The 27,044-nt window shown below is 39.6% G+C and overlaps 1 protein-coding gene across 1 annotated transcript in view; it reads right to left on the bottom strand.

Moving 5' to 3' along the window:
• SI (sucrase-isomaltase) overlaps nt 1–27,044 on the bottom strand; it is a 219,470-nt gene that overhangs the window by 92,514 nt on the left and 99,912 nt on the right. Inside the window, exons 11-21 of the mRNA XM_044434407.1 lie at nt 26,253–26,366; nt 24,798–24,882; nt 21,881–21,998; nt 19,873–20,044; nt 18,733–18,849; nt 18,490–18,644; nt 13,075–13,159; nt 10,637–10,693; nt 9,566–9,690; nt 7,759–7,847; nt 5,057–5,106 (exon numbers count right to left, since the gene is read on the bottom strand). Of these exons, the coding sequence (XP_044290342.1) occupies nt 5,057–5,106; nt 7,759–7,847; nt 9,566–9,690; nt 10,637–10,693; nt 13,075–13,159; nt 18,490–18,644; nt 18,733–18,849; nt 19,873–20,044; nt 21,881–21,998; nt 24,798–24,882; nt 26,253–26,366 (1,167 nt within the window). The remainder of the gene's footprint in view (nt 1–5,056; nt 5,107–7,758; nt 7,848–9,565; nt 9,691–10,636; nt 10,694–13,074; nt 13,160–18,489; nt 18,645–18,732; nt 18,850–19,872; nt 20,045–21,880; nt 21,999–24,797; nt 24,883–26,252; nt 26,367–27,044) is intronic.

Raw genomic sequence — 27,044 nt, 5'->3', positions numbered from 1 at the left:
TGAATCTATAGGTGAAAGGCTTGATAATCATAAAGGCAACAAAAATGTGAATCTTATGTAAAACAAACAAACAAAAGCAACAAAAAAGTTAAGAGACAAAACACAAAGAAATGGGACAACTGATAACAACAGCCCTATTTAGATAAGAGGATACAGCAAATGTCTGAGAAGGAGGGTATCCTTCATCTCCCCGGTGATCTGTCTTCCACTAGTTGTCAAAGATGACAGTCTAAAGAGAGACCCACACTGAATCTGTGCAGGATCTCAACATGAAGAGTGGGCAATCAAGGTTCTAGCTTGCTTGGAGAACCTCCACCAGGAACCTCTTTCCTTCTGCCTGTGACCCTCCAAAAGTGGAGGGAATCAAATACAGCAAGGAGAGGAAGGGCCTAGAGGAAATTTCATCCAAATCTGTTTGCTTGATCCACCTCTATAAAACTAGGGCTAATACTTGTTACATGTATATGATTCATATTTTAAGCGTACAATAGGATGTTTGGTGTTGTTTATGTTGTGAATTTTCTACCTATTCTTCTGGTGTTTAAAGCTTCTGATTAACAAATTAAAATGTTTCACATATTTTCATTTTGCTAACATAATTAGAACAATTTGTTTAATACTATCTTGTGCAAGGAAATATCTATTTTGGTTTTGATCTTTCTCATTTCCTATTATACCACTTTTCATAAGTTTTGTATATACTTTCCCAGCTTCCAAAAATATGTTGTGCAAATACATATTTTTTCTTTTCTTTTTTCCCAGGCCATAGGAGTTACAAAAATGAGATGGACTGACTTCATGAAGCAAACCACAGCCCTGAATCTGCAAAGCTGAGCGGGGTTGTTATGGAAGGGAAATTTTGGAGGGCTTTCATTCATAAGGTCACCATAACTTGGAGATGGCTTGATAGCACATAACAAGTTTCTACCTCTTTCCCCACCTCCTATATTTGACGTGCTGATCTTATCTATAAATTTGTTGGTACAATGACCTAGTCATTGTCTCTGTGACCAAAGTATTGTTCGGATTTGCAGATCTAAGTGGGAGACAGTGCTGTTTACCCCAAGTTCAGACTTGGCAATCTAAGTCCCAGTGTCCCAGGCATTCACAGCTAGCACAGACCAGTAAGTACCCCCTCAGTAAGTTTCAGGGGTCCATTTAGTGCATACTGGGGAAGACAGCTTCAAGCTTCAAGTCAATTTTTGGTTTATTTCTTAATCCTGGCCTAGAAAGGCCCCAGTCCACTTTTCTTTTGGCATAATTTATGAAAGGTAGGAGAGCTCTGCACCCAGTATATTATTGAAAGTGAACCTAATAATTTTGGGCAATTGAAGTGAAAAGAAGCCCAGCAAACAGATGAGCTTTCTCTTTCTTGGAACATATCACATTCAGCAAGTCTGCTGCTCGCAGAAAAGAAAGAGGTCACGGGAAATAGTAAAGCCATAGAAGTTCAAACATCTTTCTACAGGTGAAAAGCAAAACAAACAGGAGACCCAGCTAGTGGAGGCAAGGCGGAAAAGATTGATTTTGGTAATTGGGCCTGATAAACAAGCAGGCTTGACAGAAAGATTCAACCAAAAAGATTCAGTTGCCAACTCAGACCAACCCTTGCTATATATCTGCCTGTCTATGAAAGATAAGCATTTGATTCAGAGGAAAGCAAAGCCCAACCAGCATCAGGCCACCTCAGTCTAGTTGGGATGTGAGGCAATGTAAGCATCCATTTAAAGCCAATGGAACAGAAGCTATGAATATAGAAGGAATTCAAAGTGAGGGGGCACAGAAATCCAATGAATGTTCTTGATTCAGCCCTACACATTAATGCATTCTGTCAATCTGTGTTAGTACTGACTTGATCTGGCACAGGCTGAGCTACCATGTGGACTTCTGTTTTTTTAATTTTTAAAAATGTACCAATATGGGTCTTTACTCTGCAACTGGTGGAAATTTGTGAGATTTGCATAAATTTTCTGAAATTGCATAAATTCTGCAAATATGCACAGATAGCACAGTAGAGGACCAAATTTACCATCAAACTTAAATTGACAGAAAATTCAAGGTGGTCAAGGTGGAATGAGCTGAAAAGGGGAAGCTTCCATACTTCTCATGCTAAATTCTGCAGCGAGTACAGCAACAGCTGAAATCTAACATGTCAGTCTTGTTTATACAATTTGTGCAGATTTGTAGCTCCAAATTTGCACAAATATTTCAAGCAATTTCGCAGAAGCTGAGCTTTAGCTGTTGGGTCAGAAATGTGTTGAAAGTCCATCAGACATTTTGGTGGGTATCAAAGCATGCTGGGAAGAGGCTGTCGATACTAGCTATGTATGCTATCAAAATTGTCACTGCCAAAGGGTGCAACTGTATGTCTGCTTATACAGAAAAAACTCCTCTAAATGTGGTGTAGTGGTTACAGTATTGGACTGGGATTCTGGAGATCTGGGTTCTAGTTTTAACCCAGCCATAGAGCAGACTTTGAGCCAGCAACAGACTGTCATGGGGCTGACAGAGTGAGGATATAATGGAGAAGAGGACAACCTTGTAAGCCCCCTTAGGATCCTTGTGATACAAAGAAAGATGGGATATAAATATAGTGTAATAGTAATGCATCTTGAAGTATCGTCCAGGCAGCAAGGAGCAGAACAATTATGGTACAGTCTCCAAGCACAACTGAAAGAGCTGGAAATAGAGGACATTGAACTTACCTGAAGGAGCGCTTACATCCTTATATGCCCAGCCGCCCCCTGAGATCGGCGGGAGAGGCCCTTCTCCGGGAGCCCTCCATGGAAGAAGTTAGGAGGGTGGTTACTCGGAGGAGGGCTTTCTCAGCGGTGGCGCCTAAGTTATGGAATGCGCTCCCCAGAGAGGTCCGCCTGGCGCCGTCGTTATTTGTTTTTCGGCGCCAGGCAAAGACCTTTTTATTTAAGCAGTATTTTAAATGTTAATATTATTGAATTTTATTTGGCCAGGGCGGCTTGTTTTATAGTGTATATTTGTATTTTATTGTATATATTTTAAAATGTTATTTTAAATTTTTTGTTGTAAGCCGCCCCGAGGCTTCGGCGAATGGGGCGGCATAAAAATGTTTTAATAAATAAATAAATAAATAAATAAACTTTCAACCTTACTAGAAGCTGTAGCCACTGTCATCTGTCATCTCCCACACATGGTGTTTGTTCAGCTTTTCTGGACTTTGCAGTCTCACCTTATGCACCTTCATGTAGAACACATTCAGAGCATGCATGTTTATTTAAGCAAGAAACAAGCCAATTACAGGGAATGTTTCCCACTTCATTTTGATTGAGTGATTTTGTTGCAAGATAAGCTGCAACACAAGCAGTGGGGACAGTCAGGAAGTGAAAAATCCAGGTACATGTGACAAGAACTATGAACTAGGGGCTAGGGGGAATACTGGGATTTGTAGCGAAAAGAGACCCCAATTGTGGGCTACTGTAGAGGCATATACATTGAAATAATAAATAAATAAAGTAAGTAGTGGAAATTAGGAAATGGGGAAAAATCAAAGGTAGGGAAGGGAGGTAGGGAAGGGGGGGAAAGAAAACTAAGCAGTGAGATTCAGGATGGGGAAGAAGGAGGAAAGCAGTAGAAAGAAATTCTCATGGAGAGCTTCTGTAAAGGAAGTCCTCTTCCTCATTCTCCATATGTCCAATGTAAAAGAAATGCACAAGCAGGATTGGGGTAGGGCTGAAGGAATCCGATTGTGGATTCTTTCCTTGGTTCCAGACACCATGGAAGACTCTTTGGCATCTCTTTGTTCAGGGTGGGAACTCTAGGTTCAGGAAAAAGGGGGAGCAGAAGAAAGGGACATGCCAGTAGCTGAGCTGAGGAAGAGGAAGGAGAGACCAAGGATCTAAAAAATTCAAAGACCCCTCTGAAGTCTCATTCCAGAGACAGGCAGCAGGCATCAGAGGCCTGTTTAGCAGGAGTTTTTGCAAAGGAAGAGCAAAGGGATGCTATAAATCCCCCTCCCCTAGATGACAATCACCAGCAGGGCATTTATGGGCAGAGGGCTCCAGGAACAGAGCTCTTTGTCCATTCAGTGATCTCCAATTCTGACATCCTCTTTCTTAAGAATTCAAACATTTAGAGCTACAATAGATTTCTTTAGATAGATAATGCAGCAATTTGACTGGCAATTCACCACTATCTTTACCATTATCATGGATTTAAACCTATTTTTACCATCTTTCTCCATCTAAAACAGGTTCATCCAAATAGACTTACAAGGCAGCTCAAGAGATAATTAAATACTAAAATGTAATTTCAGAGTAAAAATAAAGCAGCACAGAGCAGCACTTCAACAGAAACTCAAAATGCAACTAACACAAAACAACAAGAGTACAAAAACAAATACAGCAGAATCTACAGACCTACAGTTCTAATGATTAGCAATGTGACATGTTAGTAGAAAAGTTACATATTTCTTTTTCCTTTTAGTTCTAGAAGAAGCACATTGCAAAACAAAATGAATAGGTATGTACTGAAAATGAATTTAAACTGGAAAATCCCCCACATTCCTAATCCTGCCTCAAGAAAGATTTCTGGTTCATAATATGAGTGTATTAGGATGCAACCATCACACATTTACCTGGACATAAGTCCCACTGAACTCAATATGATTGACTCCTCAGTTGATGTACTGAACTGTTGGCTTTGTTGGCATCTCCTGATAGTAAAGACTGGCACTGCATATTAATTGCCATAAGCTGTTAGCTAACAAGTATTGTCTAATATGAAATACCATTTCATGTCTTATTCTGTCAAATAGTAATGCCACTGCATGTCAACTGCTAAATGTCAGCTAGTAAAAATACTGCATGGTAAACAATAGAGTATGAAATGGAATGTTGTATCAGACATGAAATTCTATCAAGCACTAATTATTGTTCAACTACCAGGCATGGTAAGTTAGTAACAGTCTAATATAAGATAGATACATTTTTAACATTTGACATCAAAATCCCTAGATAATCAGCCAGCAGACAATTTTGAGGAGCAATTATTTAATCTCCAGTGCTAATGAAAATATACTCACATTGGAGACATTGAAGTGATATAGGAGGTAGGATTTCTTTATCACTGTGTCTAAAAGTGTGAAGGAAAAGGTAAATTTTTAATCAGCATCTTATAAGGCAAAGATTTATTAAATGAAAATAATTGAAACACTAGCTAAATGACATTGCAGAACTGGCCTTTTATGCATACCAAATATTTTATCAACTTTTCAAAATCCTCATTTCCTTTCAGAACTAAAGAACAGAACCAAAGCAGACTCCATGGTCTGTGCCATTCACCAGGGTGCTTCAGGCCATAAATAACTCTCTCTCTCTCTTTCTCTCTCTTGCTCACACACACATGCACACACAAAGTTGGCAATGCTAGATATACAAATATTCCAACAGAACTAGAGTATTTATCTATCAATTTACCTTCTTATATCACTCAATATGATAACACTTTTCATTTCTTTTTAAAAATACCAAAAGAGGTGACAATATCAAATCATAACAGAACTAAAAATCATAAATAGAAATAACAATAAAACCCCTAAATGGACCAAACACCTAAATTTCTCATTAAAATAAACAAGACTGGCAATAAGAGAAGTTAGGAAAATGCCTGGACACACAAGCATATCTTTACTTGTCATCTGAAACACCCCATGCTAGGAAGCTGCCTGATTTGTACGGACAGATCATTCTGCAAAGAAAGCCATGATGATGGTCTTCTTTCACACCATGATCAAATGACTCCCACTCTGACAATAGAAATCAGAGCATCGTATATATTGGTGCCTTCCCCAGTAGGTATGTGAGTCTGTGACGATGCTCCATCTACCCTGTTCTACTTACGCTGGAAAAAATTCCCCCCGTCCTGTGTGGTATGACCTGGCGGAGCTAAGGATAGTGCAATAGGTCAAGCACACCAGACCCTGGGGAGTCCCACTCAGGATTGCTCCACAAGGGGACCATCCAACAACGCTGCCTCTGAATTTGGAGGATTATGGGCATCCTATGCATGGCAAAATAAGCACAGAGACTGGTTTTGACTTCCATGTGTAGCACCTCAGAGACAAAAGAGAAAAGGTTGAGCTGCAGGCAGGATAGTATATCCTCTCCTCCCTATCCCCTTCCCACCCCTAATCCCATCTCTGGGGTTCCCCTTGCAACCTTGGAGCTGCAGCTGGTGTAGTCTTGTCCATGTCAGCTCCAAGAGTCAGGGGTAGCACTCTTGCTTTGAAGTCCTAGCTTTAACTAACTTTAGAGCAAGTTTGTGAGGTTGCAGGTGGAGCCCTGGATTACCCTGCATATGGACTGCTCTGTAAGATATTTAATGTGCAGTATGAACATAGACATTGCAGACATAGCATTGCAGTATGAGTATGAGTACAGACATCTCAAGTATTACTATATTTGTGCATTTCTTGTTTGCCTTGTGACTCATATGTTAGGATGCATTAGGTTTGCCAACCCCTGACCTTACTGCTGCAGGTGTTATCTTAACCATTTGCTACATAGCAGTTAAGATACGATTATAGGCTTCTTTATGCTAGCAAAAGCAATACTGCATTATTGCCTCTCATCAGCTGTTCTCAGAGGCACCAGAGGCAGCTAAGGCATTTTTTCTGGTCAGTTGGCAACCCTATGTTTGACATCAACAAAAAAGCAACCGTTGCTCTGAGAAAGAGAAAAACAGAGGGAAAGTGTACACTCTGACATTTTAGTATTCTTAGTTTATGCAAGAAATTCATTGCACTTGTGACATTTTACTCCCACTCTCATATTCTCAAAAGTTCAAAATTTCAAAACAACATTGTGTTCTAGGGAAAGGAAAGCTTAATATACATGTCTGTCAAAGGCATACATTATGCTCGGAGTAAGATTGCCATTTCAGTCCCAGAGAACTGAAGTTTTCAAGCAGATGGCACTTTTCCTGTTAAGGAGTGAGTGCGTGCGTCTGAACAATACAAGAACTGAAACACTGTGGAAATATTACGGACCACATGAACTGCCTCCATTGAGGTGCAAGAACTCAGAGATGGGTAGTTGGTATTTGAACCTTTTTGGAGCTCTTAGCTAAGTTTATTTTAAGTTTCAACACCGAGTTGAGATCTGAGTGCTCTGGGAGGAACATTTTCTTTCCTTTTTTTCTGATTCATAACTTCTAGGTGGCACTGTGGTATAGTGGAATAGTGCTAATACACAAGAGTAAATCACACTTTTTCATTTTCAAGACACTATTCTATAGCCTCCAGATATTGTTGTGCGGGAAATGCACAGGATTATTCAGAGCCCCACATCTGCAATCCTGCAACCTTGCCGCTGGGACTTGGAGGCTGAGCCCCATCACACTGTGCTCTTGGCTTGTGCAGAAACAGTCCAGGGTTCTTTTACACTGAAACCCACAGATTCCAATGTAAGTTACTCCATGAGCATGTAAAAGAATACAATCTTAAATTATTATTGCAGCCTTGGAAGGTTATGTATGATGAAGCTAATGCACATTTGTTTGGTTTTTAATAACAGGAGGACCTGAATTTCAAAGACAAGATGTGCAAATATATTATAAAATTGTTTTGAATGAGAAATGAGGGTGGGGAAAGCACCAAAAAGGATGTTCTACATATTATTTATTATTTATTTATTAAAACATTTCTATGCCGCCCCATTCGCCAAAGCCTCGGGGCGGCTCACAACATATTACCACTATTATTATACATAACATGAATGGGTTTACCTCTGCTTTCACCATCATCCCAAAATAAGTCTCCAGTTGCTGTTTCATTATCATCCAAGGCAATTATAAGTCCCATAGGTTTTAGACGGCTGTTAAAGAAACAACATACAGGGCTGTATTTGGGGGTGCATCTGATATAAAAGTTACAATTTAGCAAGTTATGAGGATAGCTATATTGATTACTATTGTCATTCAGTCAATAGATAGAATAAGTTTCAGAGTTTAATGGGAAAGGACACATTTGCCAGTTTTCCTTCTACCACATCAGCAACTTTTTAATTGTCTTTCAACTGGATCTGTGAAGACTTTTGTAAATTTTGGTTAGTACTTATCAAAATAGAACTCAGCTTAGCCATGTGTTCTGACCAGGTTTAATAGGTTCAGCTGTTCACAGTATTGAAAGGATCATATTGTACCTGCATGCCAAGTAGCTGTTGAAGATGAAGAACATATCAGAAAAAAGGTGCCATCCCTAATTAGATGCTGCAATCATGGTTGAATGCTCAGGGATTTAAAGTCAGATTTTTAAGAGCTAAGTTCTCAAAAACCTGGATAGGAAAGCTGTCTGTTTCCATTTCTATCATGTTCACTTTCCAAAAAAAAAAAAAAAAAGCCTCAAGTTATTTTCATCAACTTTACGAATATATTAGTGGATCTTAGAACTCTTTTTTTTTCCCATGGATCCCTCCCATCTGGTGCCATTGTTAGAATGAGAATGCAATTACAGATCCAACATAGATTTTATATATATATATATAAAATATTAAAAGTTTTAAACTAACACTAATAAAAACATCAAATATCACATACATCGGATTCACTGGGTCAACCCCCTACTACATACACACACACACACACACATTTTTTAAACATTGTAAAATCAAATTCAAATTACGCCAAGTCCCGTTTCTCCAGCCAATTATAGAAAGAGTCCCAAGTTTGATAGAAGTCAGTATCCTCTTTCTCCTTCAATGATAAAACAGATCCACCGTAGATTTTGAATGCATATATAAAATATAAATTAATCATCATAGGCATTGATAGCATCCATGATGAGAATAAAATCTAATATATAGGCATCCTGTATTCATGCTAATGGTACAAATTTATTCAGTTGTTCTTGGATTATGATGAGGTAACTGAGGACATGTGGGTTCATGATGGAATGCATGAGAATGGGAATGTGAGTGAGTGCGAGTGAGTGAGAATGCAGTGAGAATACAGAACCTCATATTTGGAGACTTAGGCAGCAAAATGGATGCACAGCCCTTTAGCCACTAGATAGCATCTTGTCCGACTCAGAGAACCATTGTGACAGCAAAACTGGGGCTCTGAGCTTTGAGCTCCTTCCCACCTCTTTCTTCCCACCTTCTCAGAGCAAGCAGGAGAAGAATTTCCAGGGATGGAGAGGAATCAGAAATGAGAGAAGCCCGGCACCATCAAGATATGAGGTATCCAAGCTAGGGTTGCAAAAACCAGGTTGCGCTCCAACTCCCTTGCGCTCTGTGGACTTCTTTCCCATTCTTGACAGGAAGTGAACCAAGTTGAGATCAAGCCCAGGAACACTCAAGATTGCTAGTGACTTATAGTTCAAAATATGCACAGTATGAGACTCTGAAACTGTAAAGTTAGGTACGTTCACATTAAAATGAGAACTGAGCTGACTTCCCCACCACCTCCATAGTCTACCCTCAAAGAAGACAAAGAAGATTGACATGGAAAAGGTCAATTAAGGGTGGTTAAGAATCAGTATGAATCAAAAGCTTTGGGAATAGAAGATGCTCCCAATCTGATCTTTGGAAGGTACCTGTAAACTGTTGTGTTGGCTGGTTGCTGAGTAGGAAAGATATAACCCCCTCTGAGATGAAGTCCTATTTTGTCTGCTGGGAGGTACATCTGACACTCTCTTTTCCTACAGGGTGCTGCTATACCCTAATGTATAAGAATGAGAAGGAGGAGGTAGATATTTACAATGTCCATAAAATATCAAATTACAAGTTGTTCCAGACAAGAGAGGTGCATCTTTCCCATTCTCTATAAATCAAATGGTTATGGCAGGGCAAAAAACCTTACACCTTAATTTGTTGGTGCCACCCGACACAGAAAATAAAACACAATTCCATAAACGAATTCACTTGCAAGGAAGCCATCATCCTTAGAAGGCTTTGTTTTATACTAAATACTGCAAAGGAATGGTTCTATCTATCCCAAGGAAGTGTGTAAGCAGCGTGATTCAGAGTGAACTCCTACGGCCACCCAACATCATTTGGGAGGCCAAAGGATTCTTCCCAGTTCTGTAGCCCTATGACCTTGGATGTGAGATTCCAACAGTCAGACTTCTGTCCCACACACTTGAAGCCAATGCAGAAAGAACAATGCTAGCTTCCACCATCCTCACATTGTAAAAAGGAACGTGCTGCTGGGGGGCAAGGTGGGGAGGATGGGAGAAGGCTCGTGCCATTGACTTATGTTTCTTCTTCAGCACTAAACTGAAATGTTCAAAAATGTCTGCCTAGAGAAATTACCTGGCACAAAGCCTGATTCCCAGCATAGGATGCATAATAAGCCTCTGAGACTTTTGCGCATCTGTCACAGGAGTGATAGAAAAGCACCCAAAGGGTCTGATCCTATGGACATTTACCTGCAAGCGAACCCCAGTGAGAAACAGTAGAACTTATTTCTCAGCAAGAATGGCAAGATCTGCAGGAGCATGCTTTCTGTTAGAATACAGAATGCTAAAAGGAGCTCTAAGGACCAAATTTAGCTATGTGATAAAAATGATGGCTAGCCATACGGCAATCTCTAGAAGACAGTGCTTAATTTAAACTAGAACACAATGACACTTATATGGAACATTTTGCTATAGTAATGTACTTACTGTCTCATAGTCATACCAAACAGCATCAGGCATGTATGCAGTGACTGTATTCACACCCTGAAATTTAAACAAGCAAGCATTTCATTTGTCCTGCAATATCAAAGGGGGGCGTATTATAGGAAATGGATAGGAGATGGTTTCTTTACGTAATAAAAAGGATGGGGATGGGGATGGTGATGAAAGGGATTTACTTTAACATTTGCTGAAAGCCAATTCAGTCCTCAATATGAAAGGGAACTTGGCAAAAGCACAATAGGGTCTCCATTTGTTCCACTGTGACTGGCGTGTAGGAGAACTTCCCAGTGATCATTGCTCCTGCAGCACTGGACCTGAGAGCTACTTGTCTCTAGGCGGGGATCATCTAGAATTGGGTGAATGGCTTGAGGAGCAGGGAATGGATGAACATGCTTAGATTATAAAATGTGCACATCTTTCCTCATGTGTGAATCTCCATGAGTGAACCTGGAGATGTGGAAGAATTCTAAAAAAGGTGTCCTCCCTCCCTCCCTCCCTCCCTCCCTCCCTCCCTCCCTCTCTCTCTCTCTCTCTCTCTCTGTAACCCAAAGGCAAACAGAAGGTCATTTTCTTTCAGTTCTTTCTAGAGCTACCCAATTGGTTCTAAATAGTATTAACATAAATTCTGGCTGTTTCAAAATTTCCTGCTGGCTGTTTTCAGTACTACTTCCAATTTTAATAAAATGTCCTGTTGCCTGCTGACCACCTCAGAGGTCTCTAATGGAAAGGAGGAGATACAAATGTTCCCATTATAAATAAACAGATACTTTAAACTCTCTCTTTTCATCTCTCTGGGACATCTTATGCTATGTAATACAGGCCAGGTTACTGTAACCCTGACAGCTTCACAAGGAGCAAATAATTATTGTTTCATTGCACACCCAGAGCAAATGCATGCCTAAGAAATCCTTTCCTTTCCTTTATTACTGCAGCAGGAAGCGAACTGCCACTATCAAATTTCTTTTTGTGGCATCGTGAGGGTTCTCATTCCAGCAGAGAAATTTGCCAGTGGTTGTGGTTTCATTTCAGCTGCACTTTTATCTTCCATTGCCTTCATGTAGCTCAGGATGGTGTACATTGTTTCTATCCATCCCATGTTTAATCACATCAAAACTGTGAAGTCAGTTATGCTGAGATATGGCCATTGGCTCAAAGCCACCCAAACCATCCTAATGGCTGGGTAGAAAGTTGAACCTAAGTCTTCTGGTCCAAATCTAATCTACATCTCAGTCTTGCCTACATCCCACTGTATTCTTCTTGCTCTGTGAACTTCCTTAATAACTTTTTTAAATACACAACAATGAAAAACAATCTGGGACACCTGCATGCTTCCTTTGCTTCTGCCTTCTTGGAAGTGAGTGAACAACAAACCATGAAATCATTAACTACAATTTCTCCTTTCTCTCAATGAGGAATCTTTCATTAATGGCTTCTGGACAAGCCATGATATTAAGACAAATTCCTGGCTTAATCCAAAGCTCCTGACCATAGTTGGGTAACACTGTAGTTCAGTTAAATAGGGACAAGTAACTAGTAATTGTGTTGGTGGTTGCCACCACCAGGGCAAGAATGAAGGGACTGCATATACTGGAACAAGTTTTGTTCATATCATGGCTAAGGTATGATCAAACTGAAGTATGATCATCCAAACATGGACAGCTGAAGTGAAACACCTCATTTAAAAATATGCCATAAAATCATCATAAAGTGGTCAATGATTTTTTCTCTCCTTCATTTCCCACCTTGCAGAGATTTTGCTGTATTCTGAAATAATAGTATTTATTGTGTACTTAATTATATACTGACCAATAGCTGAAGCTGTCAGGGTGGTTTATAACAGTTCCTAAACTGGTCCCTAATATAATCAAAGCCATATTTAAAAAAACAGAGTTTGAAAACATTTCAGACATTTATCAACTAAAACAGTGTTTAATGCCAAATACAGCTGTTTACGCATAGGCATAGGTATACCCATTAGCTATGAGATAACATTAAGGTGTCGTTAAATGCTTCAGCACTGAGGTCTATCTGAATCTGGCAAAGAGAAAATAATGAAGTTATTTGTAATCAGTGTGTAAAACATGCCAAAGTTGAGGAGGGCACCTCTGAACCCCCTCTCCTTCTTGCTGCCCTCTGAGCTTCCCTTGGAAGGAAGTATTGCGGACCTAATCTATGTAGAGCATTGTATGCTAAAACCAGCACCATGAATGGTGTAGAAATAAATGAATGAATCAGGCTCATGAGCACAAAGGCAGTCAATGAAAACAGGCCAGAATTGATGTCATGTGCCCATGCCTTTGGTCCCAGTTATTAGCCTGGTTGCTACATTTTGTACGAGATGCAACTTCTGAAGATTCATATGGGCATGCACTCTTTTAAAGGAACTAATTACAAAGATTTCACTTTAACAGAATGAGACATACTGGATCCAGGACTGGAGTAATAAGCAGACCAGGTCCCCATAAGAACTGTCTGTCGATAGCCCAGGTGGCTTCATCTGAGTAGAATCTAAATCAACAAGACAATATTAGTATTAATTTTGTTGATGTAGAAAACCTTGGGATACACTTCATGTTTTAGGAGCTTTTCTGATGGAATTGGTTCAAAAAATGGAAACACTAAAACTTGGATGCTTACAATAGTATTATATTTCCATAGTGCCCATAACTAAAGCTCTCTGGGCAGTTCACAACATTTAAGTCACCCACCCTGATTTCAACCAGCCTGACCCTGTTTAGTTTCCATGATTAGGCAGGATCAGGCACTTAAGGTATTCAGAATGTATCAGCCTATTCTTCAATTCCATTACAAAATTAAACACATGCTTCTGTACTCGTCATATTTTAAGTATAATATAATTGTAAGGAAATGCAGACAGTTTGTGTCTGTTTAACACCATTCACAAACTGGCATTTCTACTTACAAATTGTCTCTCCCTCTCTGTTTCTCCACACACACATACATGCACATATCACTAGTATCACAATCTTGTTTCATAATTCCATGCAATAAGGCATGGATTTACCATTCACAGCATGCTTTGAATTCATACATTATGCTGATTATTATTTCTACACTACCCAATAGATTTCTGGAAGCTTTACAAGAGCAGCTAAAATACAATATAAAATACAAATAATAACAAAAACATGCTAACAATCACTACACAAAACTGAAAAGCCAAATTTAAAATCCAATTTAAAATGCTACAACAGCTAACTCAAATTAAGTTATAAGACCAGTGAAGCAGCTGTCAGAAAGCCCAATATAATCCTAAAACTGATTAAATGCCCTGTTACATAGGAAAGTCTTGACCTGGATGCTGAGAAGATATTAGAGTTGGTGCCAAGCAGGCCTCAGTGGGGAGCTTGTTTCATAACTAAGGACTTCCCCTAGGAAGACCCTTCTCTTTGTTGACACCAACTTGGTCTCTTTCTGAGTTTCCGATCAGAGATAGGTCCCAGATTTTGATCATAACATCTGAGTAGAGTCTGATTAGAAGAGGCATTCTGTCAGGTATTACACTTTCAAACCATGAAATATTTTATATGTTAAACCCATTCCACTGAATTGGGCTCAGAAACATATAGGCAACTGATATAAGTGGACCAGAATTGATGCCATATAATCTTCTGCTCCCTTTTAATAATCTAGCTTGCACAAGTTGCAATTTCTGAAAAGTCTTCAAGGGAAGCCCCACATAGACTGCAGTAATCTAGTCTACAGATTACCAGACCATAAATTACTGAGCACAGGCTATTCCTGCCCAGATAAAGGTGTAGCTACTGGTCCAGTAGCTGAAGTTGCCATTCTCTGTCATAATGACCTGGGTTTCAAGTTATGAAGATGACTCAAGGATCACCCTCAATCTACAAATTGGTTCCTTTGAAGGAAGTGCAACCACATCCATAACAGGTTTAACACCCTCTATTCTGTCAGAAGAACCAACCTCTAATAGCATTTCAGTCTTGTCTGGACTGAGCTGAATTTATTAGCCCCACTGCAGTCCATTGTCACAGCCAGAAACTGGCTTAGCACATCCACAGCCTCAACTGCTGAAGATGACAAGGAGAAATAGAGCTGCATGTGATCAACATAGTGATGACAGTTCATGCCAGAATTCTGGCTGACTCCAACTAAGCAACTTTTTAGATATGGGAGATTAGACTGACCCCTGAGATCTCCATACTGGAGACTGCATTGAGCCAAGCAATATCCGATGTCCAGGTGCTGAGCACATAAAGACATCGATACCTCTTCACTTGGTAATCTATTGATGGCTACAGGGTCTCTAAAGCTAGCTCAGACCCTGCATAGCCCTTCTAAATATTTTCAGTAAGGTTAGCCTTCTACATTGTGTATACAGTGACTCCTTCATCAAAAACAGAATGTATCTGGAGTTCTGCCTATGCATTTAAGCAGACATGGGGCACTGCCCACTGCTATCCACTGCTGTGCCTCAGGTGGGTCTGCTGCACTTGTAGTGCCCAGTGTGGCCACAACAGAAGTTGTGCTTCCTAAAGTATTCTAGAAACAAGTGGAACTGCTCATTTCCAGAGTGGGACAGATAATTCCAGAAATAAGTATTTCCACTTATTTCCACTACATAGGGAACTGTCAGCTTCCTCTTAGACTGGCAGCCTTTTCTGCTAGCGCTCAGGCAGCATTGGATACTGTTCATGGAACCTGACACTGAGAGACAATTGTGTGCCATCCAAAGCATTTAAACTGAAATAATTAAACGCTGAAGCCAGTACTAGGAATTCAGCCTAATTATTCTTGCTCTTCATACAGGAGATACCTTGTTAATTCATTCCCCTCACCTTGGATTTATATATCTTAAAAACTGGGGGAACCCCCATCCCTCTGCATTAGAACTTGTCAAGAATTTAACATTATGAATACTGTTTAACATTGAGGGTAATTACAGAAATTATGGGGTTACATTTTAATAGTGGTTAATTTCTTTGGGGATATTTTAGTTAAATTTTGTTATGAAATATACATACAAAGCCAATTCTATTTTATTGCAATGTAGCCATCAGCTATTAGGCACTGAATTTGAAAGAAAACATGCCAACCAATGGCATGGGAGGGTTAGGAAGAAAAATATCCTTATGTCATTTTACACTTGTCCTGTTAGCCTTTCAGTAGTGTACAAAGACTAACACAAGGAATTTGGCTGTTCTAAGTGTTACATATTTATCAACTTCAGTTACAAAGAAATACAAATTTGCAAGGGAGAACCTTTCCTTCCCTGAATCTGACAAGGCAAGGATATACAATATTTTAAAAGCTTGATAAGTACTGCATTCAAAATATACTGAATTATAAAAACACATTTTACCATCCTTAGGGATGCTTTTCAGGTGTCCATGCCAGTCTCTCCACTGAAGGATATTTAATCACACCCAGAAAAGGCTGTTTCCATGCTGGTATTAAACAAGTCAAAAAACTTTGAAAATGAAACCAAACCATCCAAAAACTATTGTGCACTAGTCTTCCCAACCTCTAAGGAAATGATGGTGCACCTTTTAGAGACCAAATGCCAAAACTGGAACCCAAAACCCACTTATTTACACAAAGTGCCAACACTACAATAAAACCTGGTACCCGAGGTTTCAGTTTAGAACAATCAACTCATAGCAAGTCCAAGCAAATATATATATATATATATATATACACACACACACACACACACACACACACACACACACACCCTTAGCAGCAGACTGACTGGTTATATGAAAGTTTAGACAAGTCACAGCTAAAGAGTTGCAGCCTGTGACAGCATCGTCTGGTGCCACAACTCCTTTCCGGGGATGCGCATGGCCCCTCTGCGTGCTGTTAACTGATGCTCAGCTCCTGGGTGATGCTGGGGTGACTTGTCTTGCATGCCAACAGAGAGGACTCTGCTTGACCGCTGAAGGCAGGTGTGCCATACGTTTGCCAGCAATGGACTAACCCTACCCTAGTGCATTCCCCTAAACTTAATATGGGGTAAAATACCATGACAAAGAGGGCAATTTTGAAAAGCCTTACTTGAGTAGGTTTTCCTGCACTGCTCAACATTTCTGCCCCTTCTATACACATTCCAACCATCAAAATCATGCCAGGACACCTCATTTTTGAAACCCTAACCCTACCCTGGTGCACACCCCTAACCCTAGCATAGGGTTAAAGTTCCATGGGAAAGAGGGGGGTTTAGAAAAGCCTTCCTTGAGAAGCCTTTTCTGTAAAGCTCATCATTTCTGCCCATTCTAAACATATTCCATCCATCAAAATCATGCAAGGACACCTCGTTTTTTTAACCCCCCCTACCCTGGTGCACACCCCCGACCCTGATATTGGGGTAAAGGTCCATGGGAAAGAAGGTGTTTTGGAAAAAGCCTTCTTTGAGCAGCTTTTTCTGCAGAGCTCATCAATTCTGCCCATTCTAAAAACATTCCAACCATCAAAATCTTTTCAGGACACCTCGTTTTCTCAAATCAAATCCTACCCAGGTGCACACCAATAACCCTAACATAGAGGTAAAGTTCCATGGGAAAGGGGGTAATTTTGAAAAGCCTTTCTTGAGCAGCTTTTTCTGTACAGCTCATCATTTCTGCAGATTCTAAACACATTCCAACCATCAAGATCATGCCAGGACACCTTGTTTTTCTAACCGTAACCCTACCCTGGTGCACACCTATAACTCTAATATAGGGTTAAACTTACATGGGAAAGAGGGGGGTTTAGAAAAGGCTTCCTTGAGCAGCTATTCCTGCACTGCTCAACATTTCTGCCCATTCTAAACACATTCCAACCATCAAAATCATGCCAGAACATCTTGTTTTCCCAAACCTAAACCTACCCGGGTACACACCCCTAACCCTTATGTAGGGGTAATGTTCCATGGGAAAGAGGGTGATTTTGGAAAGGCCTTCCTTGAATAGCTTTTTGCTGCATAGTTCATCATTTTTTGCCCATTCTAAACACATTCCAGCCACTAAAATCTTGCCAGTAAACCTCATTTTCCTAAACTTTAGCCTACCTGGGTACACACCCCTAACCCTAATATAGGGGTAAAGTTCCATGGGAAAAAGGATAATTTTGATAAAGCCTTCCTTGCATGGTTTTCTCAGTACAGCTCATCATTTCTGCCCATTCTAAACACACTCCAACCATCAAAATCATGCTAGGATACCTCACCCAGGGATGGTGAACCTTTTAGAGACCAAACTGCTACCCAAACTTCATTTATTAATCACAAAGTGCCAACACTAGAATAAAATCTGAAAACTGTTGGTTTACTTTTGAAAAAACAACTCACAGCCTGTCCATGCAAATATATGTCTATATCCTTGGCAGCCCACTTTGTGTCCATGCAAAAGCTTGGATGAGTCACAGCTCATGAATTTCGCCCTGTGACATCATTGCCTGGCGCTGCGACTCCTTTCTGAGCATGCACTTGGTCCTTATGTGCCCTGCTATCCTATGCTCAGCTGCTGGGGCGAATCTGGGGAGACTTGGCTCGCTTGCTGACCGAGAGGGCTCTGTGTGCCCACTGTGGCACGCACATCATAGGTTCGCCACCACTTCCCTAAGGGAAGTATTTGCTTCAACATTGAGAAACATCAGAAAAATCCAGAAATGAGGAACCACTCCAAAGGGAGCGGCTTTGTTCTTAAAAAGCTCAGCATTGGTTCTAGTTTCTAGGATTATTTTTGGAAATACTAGCTCTTATTGTGGGAGCAGGTGATTGTATTTGTTCAAGAAAACCAGTGGATGCTGTCCACATTAACTGTTCCCCTCAATCATACAAGAGCTTTTCTTTGAAAACAAAACACTGAACTTACTCATGTAAAACAGGTCTTACAACGGTCTCTCCCCAGACATGTGCTTTGTAAAACAGGGTATAGAGATACGGTAACAAACTATAGCGGATGGTCAAGTAGTGTTTAGTTGAGTTCACCAAAAGGGAGTCCTGCCCAAAGTATGCTGGATCTTTAGGCTGAAAGGGAATGTTATACTTGTTACTAATAGGAAGAAGGGAAATTCAAGCAACTAGAAGTATAACCTGATTTTAAAAGGGGACCTACTTCATATGCTTCAGCATTGTGATTTCGAGAAAATGGGTAAAAAGCTCCAAGCTGCAACCACCGTCTGCAAAGTTCTTCAGAGACATTGTCAAAGAACCCACAAATATCTGCTCCAATCTGAAAAAAATGCACATATTAGGTTTTATGTCTGTATTAGATTTAGTGAGAGCATTGATTTCAAACCTGCATTACAGAATTATGGATGTGTGAGAAATCCAGTTCAGGGGTGAGACTTTGTTGGACTTACTCTGATCAGCTGGCTGGACTTCAGCCTATTTTATTTCTTCCCTAAGTCCACCTCACCCTGAGAATTTGGTGGGAGTTCAAGTGGAGTCCTGCTTTGACACATGACTTGCAGGTTTTGCATACTTTGCACGAAAATGTCATTTACAATTTTTGCTTAAAGAAGTATGTATGCTGTGTATTTTGTGTGAAGAAGCCCTTGGCATTCCTGAGTGTGTGGAGACTTGATCTCAGCCTGCTTCCTGGTCAAGATCAAGACTTGGGAAAAAAGACTGCAAAATGCAAGAAAGTCACGTCCTAGTCTGACCTTTGCATCTCAAATTCAGTAATCAAATCTTAAATTAAATTTATAGAATGAAATGAAGTATGCACAGGAACATCTAGAAATATCCTTCTGTTTATTAATATTGCTTTGGTTTACTAAACCAAGAAGTCCAAGAAAGTCAAACTTCTCTCTTCTTGTTGCAGGGGAATGAAGTAGAAAAAAACCAAAGATTTCTTATTTTCAGGGAGTTTTAGCTGTGGGGTGGTATAAAAGTGTTGTTGTTGTTGTTCAGTATTGATATCAAAAATTCTATTCTCATATTGATTTTGACATAACAAGTCTTTTTGTGAACCAGTGTGGTGTAGTGGTTAACAGCTATTGTGTTCCTTCTGTGGCCCATACCTCCACGCTCCCATAGCACCAATTTATTTATTTTCTGAACAGTGTATCAGGACACTGTTGGCACATCAAAATCTGCTTGATTTTGATCATTAAGATGTCACAAAATGGTCACTTTGTATTCTACTTTGATCAAACTTATTTTTTATAATTCTAGGGATGCAGTGGATTGCCTACCCATGCTTTACAGTTAGATACTTAATTCTTATATAATTAAAATTAAAGTAACTTACATATGGGTATCCAAAAAGACCAAATTCCAACATTCCTGTTATTGACCATTTAATATCATTCCAATTGGCAGCATTATCTCCTAACCAATGTCCTGAGAATTTTCCAGAGCCAGCAAAGGTAGATCGAGAAAGGAGGAAGCTTCTCTTTTCAGAAAAAATGGTTTGGAGAGCCCTAAAAACAAAATGGATTTGTAGCATCATCAGAGTAAAGGGATCCCCACTGAGTTAAGGATTATTCAGGAAGCATCACTTCGTTCACACAAGGATGTCCTCAAAAATATTACCAGCCCAAGAAGTCCAATAAAGATCTCTCTCCCTGTCAATTCTTCCTTAAGAATGAACCTGAAGCCCACATGTTTTTCTAACCGTATAAGCTCTGATAAGACAATCCACTTTTAAGCTCTGATAAGACAATCCACACTGTATCAGTTAGCAAGATGTTCTGCTGATATCCTGGGCCTTGTTCATTGCTACCATAGCTAGGGATGCATGGCAAGTTTGATTTTGCTCACAAAATATGTAAGCATGCCCCAAATTTGTGGAAAAAATCATTAGACAAGTGCTTACATGCATCCCATTTTAAATTCCTAGTTCGATTGGTGCAAATTTTCTAACTTGTGCCAAAATCCTTACATAGACACAATCAGCCTCGTTTTAGTATCTGGAGGAGATTTACAGAAATTTCCCATTTGTTTACTTCTTCTTTGTTTGAATATTTCCTTCATGGAAAGTAAGCCATGATGGAAAATGTGAACTGGAAATTTGCATGAGACAAGTAGCAAGAGCATATCAGAAGAATTCTAGCAGTCTCAAACTTCTCAATAACCATTTTGGCATGAAGCAGTGCATATTCAAACATCCAGGAACATGTGCTAGGGGACAAGAGTTCCATGATACACATCCACTGCTTAAATGGAGTGGTCTCAAACCATTGTTTGAGAGAATATGAATGTGGGGAAGAGGGGTCATTTCCCATGGAGAAAGGAATGACTTGCATAACACAGTGGGTACTTACAAAATGTCCCAGAATGTTTGGAAATGAGCTTCTCCACTTCACAGGGATCAAACACCAGGATGCCTTCATCATGAAATATTTTCTACTTTCTTTATTGTTAAAATGGTTAGAGATTGAAAGAACAATCAAGCCATCCCAACCTGAATTGATTTTAATGACTGAGTTAAGCACATGCCTAACTCCTTCCTATTGAAATCAATAGGAGTGCAGAGTAAACAGGGCAAATTCTGATCTCAGAGGAAACAAGATTCTCATAGTACTTTACTTATACAAGAAGTATGCAGATGTCAGTTTCTGCATTTGAATGTAATGATTTCGAGTTTGGTGACATCAGTAGTCAAACTGAGTGGGCAGGTGCACTGCAGAAGCTTCTGCCAGCTATATCAGGGAAGAGGTATGGTCACTTGATACATGGGTGTCTCTGCCACTCTGTGACTGGGCAGGCTGCATGAAGTGGTCCATGGAGTGGAAGAAAAGCCCTGCCTGCTGCGGCTGGGGGATATCGGGTTAATTGAGCTTAGATTTCAGATACATGCAATTATTTCAGATATAGAAGCATGGTATTTTTCTGAGACTGAGCCATGAGTCTGAATATTTAGGCATGGATTTTTGCAGTCTAAGCAATTATGCTAATTTATACTTATTACAGAAAACTAGATTTAACTTTAAATGTGCAGCAACAGCTCTGTTTCCCCAGTTTTACTCTAGAATAAGTGCAGAACCTTTGATCTGAACTGAATCTAGAATAAAAACAAAACAAAAAAAGATGTAACTGCTATATGCATATTAAAAAAGTAATGTCTATTTTGAAGTTACTCAAAATATTTCCTCAAAACTTCTAAATAACCCAGTTTCCTTCTCCAAATATATGATTGCAGCTATTTGAAACTGAAATGTCGCTAGCAAAACAACATTTCTACAAGGAAATTTTGCTTTTGTTCTTACAAATGAGCCCAGGTAAATTAAACAAGAAAATGGTGAAAAATTGCTTACTGTTCAGTAACTATAGTCATGAAATATCCATAGAGGCTGTGGACATCATACTGCTTGCCTGCTATCTGCACTGCATCCATGCAAACTGTCTTTGAATACATGAGGCTATCAAGAATCCCTATGGAACAAAGAGAGAAAGAATCCCATTGAAGTACATCTCTGTGTTCAACATTTTAGAACTTAAAATGTCAGAACAAAGGAGTTTGCTGGCTTTGTATTTATGGAAACCACACAATTCAGAAAAGTTACATAGGGTGGGCTTACATGACAGCACAGGCCATGATGCTTTCCTATGCAGGATGTCTGTCCCGTTGTTTTTAAAAACCATGATAAGACACAAATGCCTTTTCTATGGTTTCAGTGCTTCATCAACACTTCCAGGCATATAAGTCCAGCATTGTGGTTTCCACGGTCCTAGTATGTAGCTACAACAATGCCTCCTGAAAAAAGCAACAGCTCCTACAAGAGCTGTTCCAGCCATCTAGTGTGGAAATGCATTTAATTTGTGGTGCCTGATGAGATATGTGCCAACAGTGGAAGGACTGAGTGAAGAGTGTGGAAACCACATGGGCATAGAAACTGCTTGAGCATCTGCCAGGCACATCCAGGCAAAAACCATGCACTCTGGAAACTATGCAGAGTTGCTTGTTTTCCGGTAAAACCCTGGATAGTTGCTGGCAGCCAGGGTAAACAGTTCAGAGCTAGATGCAACCTTAGTCTGATCCATTTAAGGCTAGTTCCTATGAGACTGGTGCATACACCGTTTCTTTCTTGCTGTACTATGATCTCCTAGGAATCAATAAATAACTGCAAAGGAATGTATCCACAAGGTCATAATACTTAGATAAAATGGTGCTATTATATCAGAGTGAATGTTAGCATGCTGAGGTACAATTTAGCTACTCTTATTCCACATGCAAGATCATTAGATTATAAACTACTGCCTATGAGGAAGCAAGAGCTACAAGGAAAAAATGCTTTCTTTCAGGCCACTGCTTTTCAGTGGAATGAGTCGCCACATCACACTGTTATTTTCCAACAAAACTAATGATCTGAGTAATGAGTCCTGACCATGAAAAGCAATTCTCAAGACCAATGGAGAGAATAGCAGTGCAATTCTATGCCTGCCTACTTAGAAGGAAGATGTCTTGATTTCCATGGTACATCCTTCTAAGGAAATGTGCAGCTGTCACAACCACAAAATTAAAAGGGACAGTTTCTAATTATTTTTTGTATCTCCTCCAAACCGAATTTCCTGTCTTAACTCCTAGTTATGATATCTAGGTTTATGGTGGCCTTATCAGGGACTGAGAATAGAGACTTAAGAATAAAGTCTTCAGAGCTGTTCTTGGTGGACCTTGGAATGGAGTCCCAGCTCACATGTATGTCAGATACCATATATCTTCAGAGCAAGGTGATGCAAAGGTGGCTTTGCAAGATGTCCTTTTGTACTAAGAATTTGGCTTCCTCAGAATATTAGGTTTCCTTTTTGAAAAAGGCATGTTTCAAGCTCTTATGAGTGCAAAGATATGCCACATTTGGCACTGTCAGTTGAAAGTTCAGGTTAGCAGTGGGGAATCTGAATGGGATGCCCATGGTTGTTGCTGGTGGTCTCCATGACCTCCTTGTTCATCCTCATGATAGTGAATTTGAATAAATCATGCAAAATAGTGATTCCCACAGAATGCATTCTAAAGAACCAATAAGGGATACAAGATGCTTGTATCAGCATGATTTAAATGAGCTGTAAAATCCAGCTTTTCCTACTTAATAAGAGTTTAGGAATACAAAGCAAAATTCTTTGGTCCTTTCTCAAATCAGCTTGAGGCAGCATGCAGCCTTCTCCAGCCCTCTGCTTTTGCCCTCTCTACAACTCTATGAGGTAGATAAAGCTGAATGATGCTGACAGTTCTAAAGCCATCAAGCATGTTTTAATATCAATTCATTGCTTTTTGGAATCCAGCAATCCCTGTTTTCTAAACAATAATCTAACAATCGGGCCACATTGATTCTTGCACTCAAGCACTTAAATGCTTGTGGCAGCACATACAGCTTCAGGGACAGCATTCTATCCCTATGTGGCTAGAGTAACACCATGGTGTAATGCTCATAACAAACTCATGATTCTATATAGGAAGAATTAACTCATCCTCCAAGGACTGATCATTCTGTGGCCTGGCCAAAACGGCATTGTTTACACACAAAAGCTCAGAGATATTCCATGCTTTTAAAATGGTTAAAAATGTTAAAATATATATACATTTTAAAAAAATTAAAAATTAAACCCATGGCAGGGGTTGTGGGGGAGAGAAACCCAGTCCAATGGATGTCAACCATGCTCAGTGGGCATGGGATGTTAACTGGCTGATAGGAACAGAAAACTGGGGGAGAGGATGATTTGGAGAATAAGGAGAAGGCTGTGAACTGCTGACCACTTAGCTGAGGATCTCACTTGTCATGTATTGTTCCTAAAGCAACAAACATGAAAAATAGGGATGGATATTTCAGGATGAGGCATTTCTTACATCTGAGCTTTGTACAATTCTAGCACTATAAATGGATAGACTACAATGTGATATTTTTGCAAATAATTATTCAAGAGGCATTGGAAGTTCAGTTCAGTTCAGTTTGAAAACAGAATCTGCTGAATGGAAAAGGAAAGTCAATACAATTGATAGACTATGAAGCAATGAAACATCTACTCTAGAAAAAGCAGCTTGTATATACTTTGCATAAAAAGGCTATTTGCCAGCAGAACCTATGTCCAGTATTCATTCTCCAGCACTTATTCATGCATTGATTCATTCATTCATTCATTCATTCATTTTCTTGGAATAATCCTCTCACAGTTATGTGATAGCTAAATTTGTAATTACCGATAATGTGAGTTTTTCTGGATTTTCATGTAAGGACTTACGTGGAGTAAAAGGAGGGTAGTTTAAGTTGTTCATCGCACAGCCAGATTTTGATCCTTTAACAAAATTGGATACTTCATTCATATCCTAGGGAAGAGATTTGTAGAAATGCATGAACTTATTCTATCAGTTATATCCACCTGTTTATCCAGGTGACCCCTTAAGAACATCATTAAGAGTACATCAAATAAACTTGAATGACCATTGCAGTGGAACACATAGATTCAAATTTAGAGGTTAAACACATGTAATGGCATACTTCACCGACGCAAAATGTATTTCTAAACACATGGAGCCAACTCTTCTTAAACAGAAAGAGTTATTCCACACATTCTGCATCAGAAAATGAAGTTAGGCCACCAAGTGTACACTGAACAGGAACCTGCAGTCGATCTGCTATGTGAATTTCATTTTACCTATTACATCTGTAAAAAGAAAAAACTTGTAAAATGACTTGTAAAACTCAGACAATCAATGAATTAGTGAGTAGTTCCTTAGTTTTTTATTCAGTAGAACTGAATTATGTTATCTTCCTCAAGCCAGATCCTTTGCTCTAATCCAGTCACAACTCTATGCTGCAGAGTCCATCAAGTTTAGGCTATTTTAGTCATATGAAAAATTTAAGGAAATTGGTTCCCTACTGGTCCCACTTAGGGTGACCTGATTTCTTCCATTGTATTCATTTATTATAGCAACATTCCCGTGTCTGTTAGATTTCAGACTGCTTGAACTCCAGCAGGAATTGCCGTTTCAACATGTTGGTAATGGATCACTTCATATGCCCTGAAAATAAGCCAACTGCCCAAAGTCACCTAGTGAACTTCATGGTAGAATTGCAACTAGAACCCATATCCCCTGAGTCTACAGAACAGGGACTATTAAAATAATATAAGTAATAATACTAATTGCTAAATTAAGAATAAGGACAGCACTGTTCTGAAGTTCACAAGTAAGAATCATATGAAGGAATATGTAGGAATGATCTCATTGGCTCCACTGTCTCTGTCATGAGCTCATCATCTGCATTATCATTCAACAAAACACCTACAACAAAACACCTTCTTAACTCATGGAGGCTTCCCATGCCAATTACAATTTTCCCAGAATTCTAAATTGTGCAAAAAGCATTCATGAGTTGACCCAAAATCTCTGCAGCAGATGTTCACCCTCAATACGTGGAGGGCTGCAGTGGCAAGAGATGGGGACATGAATGGGACAACAAACTTTCCTCCAATGGGGGAAAAAGAACAAGACTCCATCATGATTACTTTGGAGAGGGACTTCATCCCTCCTGAAGGACTCCTGCACATTTTCATCCACTGTTGGAAAACATTGTGAAAGAATCCCCCAGTTCTGCTGAATATAGCAAAGAATTCTGAGATGCCATGTTCACCTAGTCTTATTGGACCTTACTTTCCAGAAGGTCTATTTTGTGATGAAGAAAATGAAGTACTTACAATCCACAGTCCATCAAAGGGGATAATTTTCTGGAAATTCTTACTCTCATTTATCCACCACTCAGCAGCACTGGGATTAGAAAAATCAGGAAAGACACTAGTTCCTGGCCACACCTGTAGCAGTTGTAAAGAACATTTCCATGATGTACAATGGGTGAGAACCAGAACAGAGGCATGAACAATCTCAGTAACAGAATAAACACATTCCTGTAGGTTCCATGTGAACAGTAAGTGGATGAAAGACAGTAAAATACAAAATAACATTCAGATGTGAGGTACCAAATCTATTTTTATTGAACTGGTTTTTGTTTAATGCAGCTTAAGAATGATCATCGAAAAAGATATATGGATGTCCCCCACCACCCCAATTCTGCCCTGGGTTTGTCCTGTTGCTGTTGTGTTCTGCTCCAGGTATCTCCTGCTAAGTAGGAAAAATACTATTTTTGGAATGTTTAGAGTGGATTTTTGAGTATGCTTCTTCACCCTTTCTTTCTGGGGAAGAAAAAAGAACTTCTCCTCTGAAAATGGATGTATAAGTGTGAATGTATCTGAAAATGTATGAATCAGATGCCACACATGTGCCACACACACACACACACACACACACGAGAGAGAGAGAGAGAGAGAGAGAGAGAGAGAGAGAGAGAGAGAGAGAGATTTTTAGGCCCTATTCATCCCTACCTTACATGTTAAGTCTAGCAACTTGCTATTTTGCCACACATAAACACATTCAATTAAAAATCACCCTATAAAAAAGAATAGCTGCTCATACCATTTTAAAAACATTTCTGT

This window comes from Varanus komodoensis, unplaced genomic scaffold, assembly GCF_004798865.1.
Source record: "Varanus komodoensis strain SLA01 unplaced genomic scaffold, ASM479886v1 scaffold28, whole genome shotgun sequence".
NCBI lineage: Eukaryota > Metazoa > Chordata > Lepidosauria > Squamata > Varanidae > Varanus > Varanus komodoensis.
The sequence above is the reverse complement of the archived record's forward strand: the minus strand, read 5'-3'. Positions and strand labels throughout refer to the sequence as shown.